General features: G+C 48.7%; 1 protein-coding gene across 1 annotated transcript in view; it reads right to left on the bottom strand.

Annotated features, from left to right (window-relative positions):
* Positions 1–8,337: 8,337 nt before the first annotated feature.
* Positions 8,338–13,904, bottom strand: part of fkbp16 (FKBP prolyl isomerase 16) — a 226,140-nt gene continuing 220,573 nt past the window's right edge. The window contains exons 7-8 of the mRNA XM_070859292.1: positions 9,924–10,061; positions 8,338–9,824 (exon numbers count right to left, since the gene is read on the bottom strand). Coding sequence (XP_070715393.1) covers positions 9,738–9,824; positions 9,924–10,061 — 225 coding nt within the window. The 3' untranslated portion in view covers positions 8,338–9,737. The remainder of the gene's footprint in view (positions 9,825–9,923; positions 10,062–13,904) is intronic.

The raw sequence follows: 13,904 nt of genomic DNA on the forward strand, positions 1-13,904 counted from the left end.
AAAGAACTAAGTGGCCTGCCCAGCGAAGCTGATCGAGTGTGGTCAGTGCTTCAATGCTGGGGATGTTGGCCTGGTTGAGGACATTGATGTTGGTGCGTCTGTCCTCCCAGGGGATTTGCAGGATCTTGCGGAGACATCGTTGGTGATATATCTCCAGCGACTCAATGTGTCTTTTGTAAGTCATCCATGCCTCTGATCCATACAGGAGGGTGGGTATTACTACAGCCCTGTAGACCATGAGCTTGGTGGTAGGTTTGAGGGCTTGGTCTTTGAACATTCTTTTCTGCAGGCGGCCAAAGGCTGCACTGGCGCACTGGAGGCGATGTTGAATCTCCGCATCAATGTCTGCCTTTGTTGACAAGAGGCTCCCGAGGTATGGGAAATGGTCCACATTGTCGAGGGCCGTGCTGTGAATCTTGATGACTGGAGGGCAGTGCTGTGCGGTGAGGACAGGCTAGTGGAGGACCTTTGTCTTATGGATGTTAAGCGCAAGGCCCATGCTTTCATATGCCTCAGTGAATACATCGACAATATCCTGGAGTTCAGCCTCAGAATGTGCGCAGACGCAGGCGTCGTCCGCATACTGTAGCTTGACGACAGAGGTTGGAGTGATCTTGGACCTGGTCTGGTGATGGCGAAGGTTAAACAGATTCCAACTGGTTCCGTAGTTTAGTTCCACTCCAGCGGGGAGCTTGTTGACAGTGAGGTGGAGCATGGCAGCGAGGAAGATTGGGAAGAGGGTTGGAGCGATGATGCAGCCCTGTTTGACCCCGGTTCGGATGTGGAATGGGTCTGTAACAGATCCGCTGGTAAGGATCACGGCCTGCATGTCGTCGTGGAGCAGGCGAAGGATGTTGACAAACTTTTGGGGGCACCCAAAATGGAGGAGGTTGCTCCATCAGCCCTCACGGTCGACAGTGTCAAAGGCCTTTGTAAGATCGAAGGCCATGTATAAGGGCTGGCGCTGCTCCATGCATTTTTCCTGCAGTTGTCGTGCTGAAAAGATCTTGTCTGTTGTTCCCCGTAGGGGACGAAATCCGCACTGCGACTCCGGGAGGAGCTCCTCGGCCACAGGGAGAAGACGGTTGAGGAGAACTCTAGCGACAACCTTCCTCGTGGTTGACAGCAGGGAGATTCCCCTGTAGTTGTTACAGTTGTATTTGTTCCCCTTGTTAAAGATGGTCACGATCACTGCATCTCTGAGATCTTCCGGGATGCTCTCCTCCCTCCAAATAAGAGAGATGAGGTCACTTATCCACGCCAACAGCGCCTCTCCGCCATATTTTAGCGCCTCAGCAGGAATTCCATCCGCACCCGTAGCCTTGTTATTCTTGAGCTGTTTTATGGCTTTGCCAACCTCGTGCAACGTTGGGGTTTCACTGAGGTGGTGGCGGGTCGCATGCTGCGGGATGGAGTTGAGAACACTCGAGTCAAAGGCAGAGTCTCGATTGAGGAGATCTTCAAAGTGCTCCTTCCAGTGGGCCCTGACAGCCTCGGTGTCCGCTCTTTGCCAGGACTGGGGTGGGGCCTTGAGAGTTGGACCGTAGGTGGCCTTGACTTCAGGAAAGAATCCTCGTATGTCGTGGCTGTCGGCTAGTTGTTGTATCACCTGCGCTTTCTCCATCCACCACCTATTCTTTAGGTCCCGGGTTTTTTGCTGGACCTCTGCCTTGAGCCGTCTGTAATGTTGCTTTGTAGCTCCCGAGTTTGGTTGTTGCTTGATGCTCAAAAATGCTCTGCGTTTACGATCTATTAGTTCTTGGATTTCCTGATCCTTTTCATCAAACCAGTCCTGGTGTTTTCTGGTTGAGTGACCAAGTGTCTCTTCACAGGCACTGGTTATAGAGGCCTGGAGGGCAGACCAAGCGCTGTGGGCATTCAGCATCTCAGGGTCATCAAGGCACGCCAGATTGGCTGTGAGGCGCTGGCTATATAGGGCTCTCTTAGCTGGGTCTTTAAGTGCCCCGGCATTAATTTTTTTGCGGCACTGCTTCTGCTGTCCCCTCTGCTTTGGGGCTATGTTAATGTCGATGATGGATTGGATTAGGCGATGGACCGTCCAGCAGTCATCAGCTCCTGTCATGGCGCGGGTGATGAGCACATCCTTGCGTTCCTTGGCTCGGACGCTGTCTGGTTCGGCCTCAGACAGTTGCCAGGGAGAGAGATGGAGTTGGGAATGGTGTTAGTGGTGGGGACCGAAGACAATGGCTTCGGTCTTCCCAATATTTCATTGCAGGGAATTTTTGTTCATCCAGTACTGGATGTGGGACAAGCACCTGTTGGAAAACACGTGGAGCAGCCCTTCCAATGTGCAAGTTAAGCGATGGTTTTCATCTGTCGATCGGTCCAGTTTGCTGAACTGGCGTAATATAATGGGAGGTGCACGAATTGAAATCATGGAGCTGAGAAACAAAGAACAACTGGTTTTTAAATTAGAGGATGTCCCAAAGCGGATTACAGCCAATGAAGTGCTTTGTAAGTGTAGTCACTGCTGTAATGTAGGAAACGCCAATCTGTGCACTGCAAGCTCCCACAAACAGCAATAAGATAATGACCAGATGTTGACTGAGGAATAAATATTGGCCAGGACACCAGGGAGAACTCCCCTGCTCTTCTTCAAATAGTGCCACGGGAATTTTTACGTCCACTTGCGAGGGCAGTACCTCTGACAGTGCAGCCCCCCCTCCCCTCTGGTGTGGGACTTGAACCCACAACCATTCTGACTCCGAGGCGAGAGTGCTCCCCACGAGGCATGGCTGACACCAAAGCCTGAGGGCAATGCTGCACATAGGAAGCAAAGGGGAAAGCGATGGGCAGACCAGAGCCAACACAGAGGGGGCAGCAGCAATGTTGGAGCTATGGCCCGAGGCAGCAGCAAGAAGCCAAGGGAAAGTCAAGAGCCCAAAACAGAAACATTTAAAAAGTCACAAATTAAAACAGCCAAACTCTGTGCATTGTTTAAATTGGAGAAAGGAGGGGGACTGGAGCTGGACAACTCGCTAGATGACTGGCGCCACAGTGACACTAGTGGTGGGAGGCCTGTAATTCATCATCATCATCATCATCATCATGAACTACACCCTGACGAGCAACTCTGTTTATGGAATTGCCTTAAGAATGTTAACACAGGCAGTTTCCATTGTAACTGTTGACAATAAAAGTGTTACTCAAAATGGTGGCACAAAAGGTAAGGTTTGTGGACAGGTCTGTATGGACGTCAAACAATTAAATCAGAGACATAGGAATATAAGGCTGAAAAGGTGTCAACCTTGACTCAGTGATTCTTCTTCTTCTCAGGCAGTCCCCCAGAGTCGAGGGTGACTCGCTTCCACACTAACATGAGTTTTATGGTGACTGATGAGACCAAAGAAAGATCTCCTGATGTTCCAGGTCTCTAACTTCATTTTAAAGGGTGGAAGATGCTTGTGCGCGAATTCTTTTAATGTGGGGTTGACGTTGCACACCATCTACCACACAAACTTGACAGAGCAAGGTCTTGGTCCAATGGCAACGGTATCCAAGATGATTGGTGTTGTGTCTTTAGATGCTCTAACAATGACTCCACGAGGCAATGTGTTGTACTCGAACTGTAGTGACCTTAGTCCTTTATTAGTTAACTCCAGAGTGAGGATCACACCTGGTGGCCTGCCTTTTATACTAGGCCAGGCACACCTGTACAGGTAACCTGCGAGTCTCCCACTGCTGTGCCCTCTGGTGGCACACCTTGCGATAGTACCAACAGTAGCCATGTAGGATACATGACATCACTCCCCCCTGAACCCTCAGTGCAAATCGACCCCGAATTGACACTGTTCTGAGCTTAGCTCGATATGGGTTCTGTCTGGTAGACCTCTGGGTGGGTAGTGGGTGCAGTAGCGTGCTGGTGGTTGCTGTTTGTGTGTGTGTTCCTCACCACTCCATTTCCCCCCCCCCCTTCCCCTATTCAAGTACATTCGAGTTCAGGTAAGTGGGGTTTGCGGTTTTTGTTGTGGTTCCGTGGTGCGACAAGAGCGTTAGATGCCTTGTCGATGCGGTAACCGCTGCGTGAGGACGAGCCAGTTCCGGAGCCTATGGGTGGTGTCCCTACAGTCTGGTGGCAGCTCAGTGCCCGGTGCTGGCAGTGGGGAGCCGGTTGGCTCTCGTAGCCTGCTCTCGGGGCTGTTGCCGTGGTCCCTAGTGTCAGGCAGGTTCACAGATGTCTGTGACCCCCCCCACCCGCCGTCCTTCCTTTACGCCCTGGGTCACAGCTTCTCCCTGAGGGGCTGTCTAGCAGTGCACAGGGAACTGCTGACTCGCTGGCCTGTGCGTCGCTTGGTTTGGAATCCTGGCTGGTGCTTGTTTCCTCTGGGGGAACAGTGGCGGGTGACCCTATATCTAGGGGTGTGGCCTTGGTGCAGTCTGCTCCTTCAGGCTCGTGGCCGTTGGTACCATTGGTTGCCTGAGAGATGGAGCCGACCCAGGGCCTGGTATCACCACCGTTGCCGTTGCCCTGCTGAGGTCACTTGCTTCGCAGCTCGTGTGTGTTGGCTGCTTGTGGCCACACTTCGTGGTGCCTGACTCTGGTCCTCGGGACGCATGCTACAGCATTGGGTAGCTTGCTGGACCTGTGTGTACCCGATGGGTGTCTGCCCGCTGCATTGGCTGCGTGCAGTGGGAATCTTCCATCGCACAGCTTTTCCTTACTTATAATGGACACTCTTGGGGTCCGATCACGATCGCGCGATTTTTCCTCGCTGGTTGCATATGCACAGTTCAGATCATCAATTACACATTGTACATATTCGCGCGACATTTCCTCGCCGGTTGCATGTATACAATTCCGATTATCAGTTACACTTTTTATATGGTCAGTTACCCGCTTTACATAATCCATTACACCTTTAGTCTCTAACTTACAATTACTGTTACATTGCTTAAATGTGTGGCTGTCCTTTAATTGTAGTGGGTTGCAGGCCTCCTTTAAGAGAGCCTTGTTTGCTTTACCCCAATCCGCTTCTCCGTTTGATGCCACGTGTTGCTCCATCAGTGCTGCACCTTGTGGTCTGGCCGCGGCCATCTTTGTCTTCAGCGCATCACCTCGTGGTTCGGACGCCATCTTTTCTTCATCCACGATGTTGACTGTGGCGATCTTCTTCTCCCCGGGTTCTGCCTCCGCAGTTGGGAAGTCGTTGCTGGATCCGATTTTCTCCCTCCCGAGGCCTGCCACTGGAGCCTGGAAGGTGCGTTCAGGTCATCTCAGCTGAATCATCTCTTCGCAGTCGTGTTGGGTGGTCTGTGTCTCGGGTGCCGTGCTGGTCAGCTCTCCGGTGCCGGGTCCACCCTCAGGTGAGGGTTTGCTTTGCCTCTGAGCACAGAGGGCTTCGATCGTTGGAGGGGTGAAGTCTTCCCACATCCAATGGATCTTCTCCATCCACCTTCTGCCGAACAACGTTGGTCCATCACCTGCAACAATCTACAGAGGTAACTTGTGCACCGCGCCATCATGGAGTACCTTTACATTCACACTACCAACGACTGGGATGATTTCATTGGTGTAGGTGCGCAGCTTTGTCTGAACTGGGGCCAACTCGGGTCGTTCAGCCGGATTGTCCCATAGCCTCTCAAAGGCTTCTTGATTCATCACTGACTGACTCGCCCCCGTGTCCACTTCCATGAAGACTGGACTTCCCTCTATCTCGACTTCCATCTTCAGCGGGGAACACTTGATGGTACAGGTAAACATGCTGTGTACCTCCCCATGGGACTGGGCTGCCTCTCTGTCTAACAATTCATAATCCACGCTGGATTCATGGCCATCTGCAGACTCCTCATCGACACAGTGAGTCCTATTTCTCTTACACATTCACTGGTGGTGGCCCTTTGTGCCGCAGCTTTTGCAAACATAATCTTTAAAATGGCACTGGTGAGCCTTGTGTTTCCCTCCGCAACGCCAGCATGGTGCGACTCGATTATCCCCCCTCGGCGGACTCTGAGTTAAGGGACTCAGGGGCCTGTTCTCTCTTCCCTGAGAGGGTTCGCGCTCTACAGTCCAGCTCCTGAACGGCGCCACTCTGTGCACAGTACCTGCCGGGTTTGAGTCCTGAGGATGAGACATCTGCCTGGAGCCGCAGGTCGAGGTCATGAATGCCTGGCTCACAGAGATGGCCTTCTGCAGTGTGACTGTGGTATCCACTGACAGTAGCTTGTGAAGAAGGCCCTCATGGCCAATTCCAATGCCGAAAATGTCCCGCAGCGCTTCGTTGAGGTGGGTGCCGAACTCGCACGGTGCCGCCAGCCTCCTGAGATCTGCGGCATACTTCGCGACTTCCTGGCCTTCGGGCCGTCGGTGGGTATAGAACCGGTGTCTGGCTGTGAGGATGCTCTCCTTGGGCTTAAGTTGCTCCTGGATCAGGTTTATGAGCTCCTTGTACGACTTGGTCGTTGTCTTCACTGGAGCCAGCAAGTCCCTGACGAGGCCATAGACGCTGGGCCCACAACTGGTTAGCAGGATAGCGCGACGCTTATCAGCCAGTGTGGCCGGGTCATCTCCTGCCTGGTCGTTTGCTGTGAAGAAATGTTCTAGCCTCTCCACAAAGGCGTCCCAATCATCACCATCGGCGAACTGCTGCATCGTACCAAGGGTAGCCATTTCCGCATGGAAGTTTGTAATCTCGTCGCCAGTTGTTGTGTCTTTAGATGCTCTAACAATGACTCCATGAGGCAGTGTGTTGTACTTCAACTGTAGTGACCTTAGTCCTTTATTAGTTAACTCCAGAGTGAGGACCACACCTGGTGGCCTGCCTTTTATACTAGGCCAGGCACACCTGTACAGGTAACCTACGAGTCTCCCACTGCTGTGCCCTCTGGTGATAGTTTTGGAGACCAGATTCTGCTGTATGGGCCTAGCACACACACACACATGTTTCTATTGATCCCCTCCCTCAGGTCCTCGCTTCCTGGTTTGCAGAGATCGCAGTGTAGGTGAGTGCATTCATCTTGGAGCAGCTTGCAAATTTGTCCATAAAATACTGACACTGTGCCCTGGCCCCCCTCCCACCCGCCGACCCCCCCCTCCTGCCGCCCCCGCCCCCCCCGGCTCTGGCTCCAGCTCCAGCTCCAGCACATTGCAGTCTCGCATTACACATACAGACATACAAGCAATGATGGACAGGTAAAGAGTCTCTGGTCCATCGAGCCTGTTCCACAGAATTGCGATACCATGTGCATCCCAATATATGATCTCCATTCCACCCAAAACCACGTGATCTCCTGGGAGAGGCAAAGAAAAAAGATTTTAAAAACCCGGGCCAATTTGGGGAAAATATCTGGAAAATTCCTCTCCGACCCATCTCGGCGGGTCCCGAAACTAGTCCCGGAGATCGCCCTGGCCCGGAATTCCCTGCAGTACCTACCTTCTGCAAGAGGTCATCTCTGCCCCAGCCAGAAACAGATCCAGCTCTCGCTTGAAGGAATTCAACGAATCAGCATCCACCACATGAGCCTGTTCCAGAGATCCACTCCTCCGGAGACGAGGCTGAAGTTACAGTGCAGTACTGAGGGAGTGCAGCATGGTCAGAGGTGCCGTCTTAGGAACTTCGAAAGCTAGGAGAATGAATAGGCCACTCAGCTCCTCAAGCCTGTACTCCCTGCAGTGACCATGGTGCCTTTCCAAAATCAGAAATACCATTTAAATATTGACTCCTGTATCCTGTGCAATATTAACAGTCTAAACTTGCTGGTGATAAGACTGTATGTTAGTGTTCATTAAGCTTTCATCTAATATAGTCATGGATTGAATGATAAAGAACACTAAACAACTAGACACATGGAATCTGGTTTCCGATACCCTGATACAAAAAGCAATGCTGTAAATTAGATAAAATCAAATTTATTTTCCATCGTTTCTTGCATTCATTGATTATGTGTTAACGTGTGCAATGGAAGGAAAGTCCATGGGGTAAATGATAATTCAAAATACCACAATATATACTCGAAGAGTGCTAATTGTTATATCCGGGCTTGACCTTTCTGTTCTTGTATAACTGAAAGCATGTTAAAGGGCTGTAGAGTACAAGCATAAGACATGTCAACAAACCCCTCCCCCCTCAAAAAAGGTACTGCAGTTGTCCAGAGTTATTGGTATAAGAACATAAGAACACAAGAATTAGGAACAGGAGTAAGCCATGTAGCCCCTCGAGACTGCTCCGCCATTCAACAAGATCATGGCTGATCTTCAAACTCAACTCCACCTTCCCGCCCTATCCCCATATCCCTTAATTCCCTTAGTGTCCACGGGGCTGAAATTCAGGTGCCCCAGAAAACCAGAAAGAGTTTTGGAGTGGTAGTCACCGCTGGAACTCCTGGTGCGGTGAGTAGATCCATTTTCAGGACGTTGATCACAGGAAATGGATCACAATGGGGGTGGGCCTTAGACTCAAAGCCAGGCTGACTGGCTGAAAATGGGTCGGTCGGGCCGTCCCAAGAGGGGATGCCAGGCTGCCTATTGGCAGACCAGCTGAACCCGGGGGTAGTATTTTGCCGGACTGTCGGCAAGTCAGCCGTCAAAAATGTTTACATTGCGGCCGTGACAGTGGGCCCTCCCCTTTAAGGGCGCCAGCTGCCGGACCGCACTCAGTGCGGAGATGGTGCACCGGCAGAAAAACCTACCGGGGGCACCGCGGCGGGGGATCGATGGACGGAGCTGAATATAGATAAGTGAATATTTCTTACATTTTAAATTGGCGGTGCATCTACTTGAGCAGGATGGGGTCCAGGCCGAAAAATCCCCGACCTGAATTTAGATCAGGTCGGCCTGTTGACCCCAAAGCGGCGGCCATTCGATGTTTAGGAATGGGCATTAACAGGTCTCTTTGCAACCCTGAATTTCCGCCCCCCATAAATCTATCGATCTCCGCCTTGAACATATGAGAATTCCAAAGGTTCACAACTCTCTGAGTAAAGAAATTCCTCCTCATCTCAGTCTTAAAAGGCCGACCACTTATCCTGAGACTGTGCCCCCTAATTCTAGACTCTCCAGTCAGGGGGAAACAACCTCTCAGCATCTACCCTGTCAATCCCCCTCAGAATCTTGTATGTTTCAATGAGAATTGCATTAGAATTTCTTGGTTGAATCAAGGAAAAGATTTGAAAACTGCTTTTAAACATCCCAGTGGAATATGATCATGCTGTGCAGGAGGAAGCCATTCGGCCCATCATGCCTGTGCCGGCAGAAAATAACTTCAAACATATAAATTTAAAGACCCATTACACATGAATGCTGAGAACTCCCAAAGTCGCCATATATGTTTGCAGACATATTTCCAACGACAATACTTCTAATATTTAATTTAAGGGGCAGATGTGCAGTGGACGCCATTGTTAAACTTGACCCGTGGTATTTTTCTAAATGTTTGTCGTATCTAAATTGTGCCGTGTGCTATAGATGGTTATAATAATTAGGCTCTGTTTAATACAGTGAAGGAGTTTACAGTGAATGTGCTACCATAGCATACAATGCAATATCTCAGTGTAGTTTGGTAAACAAAACTGCTGAATTGGCTTCTGCACTGAACTTAGGTACTGCTAAAAAACATCTACTCTCTAATTGAGCAAATTGAGGCTATTTTAAAATGTAGCTCTGATTTTCCAGCTCTTCCTCTTTCTGTCAACATCAGAATGTGTATACACGGAACAACGTCCTCCGAGTTGGCTACATCTCATGCAATGACCTGTGCATGGTCTTGTCCGTCTGCCACTGGTTAGCCCCTTGCCGCCAGAACCAGCGTGGTCACCACACTCCCAATGACCACCATCGCAGCTCCGAAAAACCACTTCCATGGGACAGCCTGCAACACAAGGTGGAGTTTAGTGGCACAAAGCAGTGATGTTTCAAAATGTCCTTCTTATGTTCGTTTAGGCCGCGTACAGTAGGACAGACTCCATACCAGGGCCGTCTTCTGTAGGGTCGGAAGGGGTGGCCCCGGCTTCTCCCCAGGTTTCTGGCACGTGCTGTCTTTTTGCTTCAGGGGGCCTGTCTGGCCAGTCTGTTTCTTAACTAGTTTGGAGAGTTCTGCATGAATGGCCTAGTAATGAATAAAAATCTATTAGCGCGGGTTGGGTGTAAACATAATATAGAAACATAGAAATTTACTGCGCAGAAGGAGGCCATTCTGGCCCATCGTGTCCGCACCGGCCGACAAAGAGCCGCACGGCCCTCGGTCAGCAGCCCTGAAGGTTACATATAAACCTATGAACAATGAACAATGGCGGACAGGTAAAGAGCATCCGGGCCCAATCAGTCCACCCCACACAACTGCAACACCCCTTACACTGAAACATTCTACACTCCACCCCAGCCGGAACTCTGGACATATTTTACTGATCATTTGTTCAAAAGAAACCACCAGTTTCTAAGGCGATCAGAGAAACAGAGAAATCATTGCATTTTTCCGCGAAGATTAAAAAAACGATGATAGCCTGTGATAAGCTTAGAACAACCAACTAGATTCTCTGCAGTTTCTTCAACAGGATCAGTTTTAGCAGGCATCAATTCTGGTCTCTTTACATCCCCCACTGTGTTCGCTGACCTACATTGTCTCCCGGACCCCATCCCAGGCAATAGGGATAAGTGAACATATTGTATTTTTATTTTCTTATCCTTGTGTTCAAATCGATCCATAGCCTCGCCCCTCTCCTCTCTCCTATCTCTCTAACCTTCTCCAGTCCTACAACCCCCTGAGAACTCTGCACTCCTCCAATTCTGGCCTCTTGTTCGTCCCCCAGATCCTTCGCTCCACCTTTGGTGGCCGTGCTTTCAGCTGCCCAGCCTCATAGCTCCTGAATTCCCTCTCTAGAAAGAAAGAAAGACTTGCATTTATATAGCACCTTTCACAACCGCCAAATGTCTCAAAGCGCTTTACGGCCAATGAATTGTAGTCACTGTTGTAATGTAGGAAACACATCAGCCAATTTGCACACAGCCATGGGTTAATGACCAAATAATCTATTTTTGTTATGTTGATTGAGGAATAAATATTGGCCAGGATACCAGGGATAACTATCTTGCCTTTCTTCGAAATAGTGCCATGGGATCTTTTACGTCCACCTGAGAGAGCAGACGGGGCCTCGCTTTAACGTCTCATCCAAAAGACGGCACCTCTGACAGTGCAGCACTCCCTTGGCATGTCAGCCTAGATTTTTATGCTTAAGTCCCTGGAGTGGGTCTTTAACCCACAACGTTCTGACTCAGAGGCAAGTGTGCTACCCACTGAGCCACAACTAACACTGAACTGCTCCAACTCTCCTTTTTTAAGTCGCTCCTTAAAGCCTATCTCTTTGACCTTGGTCAGTGTTGGATCAACCACCTTTGACACAACAGCAATGGAGGCGCAGAATTTCCAGTTCCCATGCACAGTTAAAGAAAGACTTGCATTTATATAGCGCCTTTCACGACAACCAGACTTCTCAAAGCGCTTTACAGCCAATGAAGTACTTTTGAATTGTAGTCACTGTCGTAATGTGGGAAACACAGCAGCCAATTTGCGCACAGCAAGCTCCCACAATCAGCAATGTGATAATGACCAGATAATCTGTTCTTTTAATGTTGATTGAGGGATAAATATTGGCCAGGACACGGCAGATAACTCCCCTGCTCTTCTTCGAAATAGTGCCATGGGATCTTTTACGTCCACCTGAGAGAGCAGACAGGGCCTCGCTTTAACGTCTCATCCAAAAGACAGCACCTCCGGCAGTGCAGCGCTCCCTCAGCACTGCACTAGAGTGTCAGCCTAGATTTATGTGCTCAAGACCCTGGGGTGGGACTTGAACCCACAACCTTGAATGTTAAGTGAAGGCCAAGCTCATCCTCACAAGGAGGAGAGCCAGCCCAGGGTAAAGGGGACTGGTTCAATGGCTGATAATTGAAGGCTTGGGGGCAAGCCTGTGTGTAAAGAAAGTAAATGGGGAGAGAAACAGAGGAAGAAACTCATCTTAAGACCACAACAACAACTTGCATCTATGTGGCACCTTTAATGCAGTAAAATGTCCCAAAGTGTTTCACAGGAGCATTATCAGACAACATTTGACATCAAGCCAAATAAGGAGATATTAGAATGGATGACCAAAAGCTTGGTCAAAGAGGTAGGTTTTAAGGAGTGTCTGAAAGAAAGAGGGAGATGTAGTGAGGTGGAAAAGTTTAAGGAGGGAATTCCAGAGCTTAGGGACTCGGCAGTGAAGGATTCGCCAATGGTCGGCGATGGAAATCGGAGATGTGAAAGTGGCCAGAAATGGAGGAAAGCAGAGATCACAAAGTGCTGTAGGACTGGAGGAGGTGACAGAGATAGGGAGGGTGAGGCGATAGAGGGATTTGAACACGAGGATGAGAAAATAAAAATACACCATGTTCACTTGTCCCTATTCCCTGGGATGTAACGATACTTTACATTCTTCGTGCTGTTCCCTATACTGTCGTCACAATGTGCTTTTACCATATTTGCCAGCACTTTGTTTTGCCCTGGATGCAAATTTGTTAACGATAACTGGGATTTTTGTTAAATTATCTTTTCGTGACATTTACATTTACGCTAAAAGTTTGGAACAGATAGTCAAAAGCCCATCATCGAAATGTTTTGTTCTGAAGATTCAGCCATTGACGGTATCAAAGCATACAGAGCAAAGGTGTGAAAATCGTGTTGAGATGCAGATCAGCCATATTCTAATTGAATGGCGGAACAGGCCTGAGGGGCTGAATGGCCTACCCATGTTCCAAATGTTCCTATGAGTTTTCAATATTGGCCTGGAAATCCCAGCCTCAACGGGTCCGTGCGCTGAAAACCGGCTTTTCCAATCTGTCAAGCTGGAGCCTGACAGATCCAAACGCATATCAGGAACGAGGACATTCGCATGGGCAAGATTGCGGTATTTACCCATATCTTGTCCAGCAAATGTCCTCAAAACTCTTGCGCCTGATAAAAGCAGGCGCATGGTCTACTTTTACAGGCGTAAGAGTTTTAAAACATAAAAAATATAATAAAATAAAATTAAAAAAACACATTCTATTGCTAAATACCTTGCCCACTAAGGAAAGTTTATTTTTAACCCTAATTACAAAACTTTAAAAAAAATTGGAAAAATATTTTTCTTTTCTCTCTCTGGATATCAAAGTTACCCAATCACTGATATTAAGTGGTGTACAAGAAAGAAAGACTTGCATTTATATAGTGCCTTTCACGACCACCGGACGTCTCAAAGTGCTTTACAGCCAATGAAGTACTTTTGATGTGTAGTTACAGTTGTAATACAGGCATTTCTTCACTTTAATTTAAATTAATTTCAATTAATTTTGTGTGTTTTTTATTTTTTATTATGGTGTTTAGTGTGTTTGTTTTTTTTCTCATTAACAGCAATGAGAACTGGTAGATATGGAGTTCCCATTGCTATTAGTGAGAAATCTGTGGAATACTGTACCCGATTGGTTGAGCAGTCCCACACGTGACTGCACCATCTCCGTGGGAACCTGGAGGACGGGAGCGCGCTTCGCAGCGCGGGAAGAGAAGGCCTCCCCACCGGAATCCTACGCTACTCCGGGATCACGAGGTAGATTCGTAGAAATTTTTCAGGTCAGAGGCATCCGCCCGAAAGAAGCCTCTGACCGCAATTTCTGGGCCATTATGTTTATTGCAAAATGACTGGAATAAATCTCTTCTGTAATGAAACAAAATCTATTGGTAGCAATGTTTACTATGGAGGACATGATAAATGGGTAAATAGACAGTAATATTTGGTAATATGAGTTACTTCTAACTAACTTCTAACAATGCAACGTCTACAGACAGGTTTTCACCGAGACATGCAGAATTGCAGTTTTTAAAATCTCCAGCAGAGGGCAGCCTTAACTAATAATTCTTGGCAGATGTTTCTGGATATCA

This window comes from Pristiophorus japonicus, chromosome 17 (assembly GCF_044704955.1).
Source record: "Pristiophorus japonicus isolate sPriJap1 chromosome 17, sPriJap1.hap1, whole genome shotgun sequence".
Taxonomy (NCBI): domain Eukaryota; kingdom Metazoa; phylum Chordata; class Chondrichthyes; family Pristiophoridae; genus Pristiophorus; species Pristiophorus japonicus.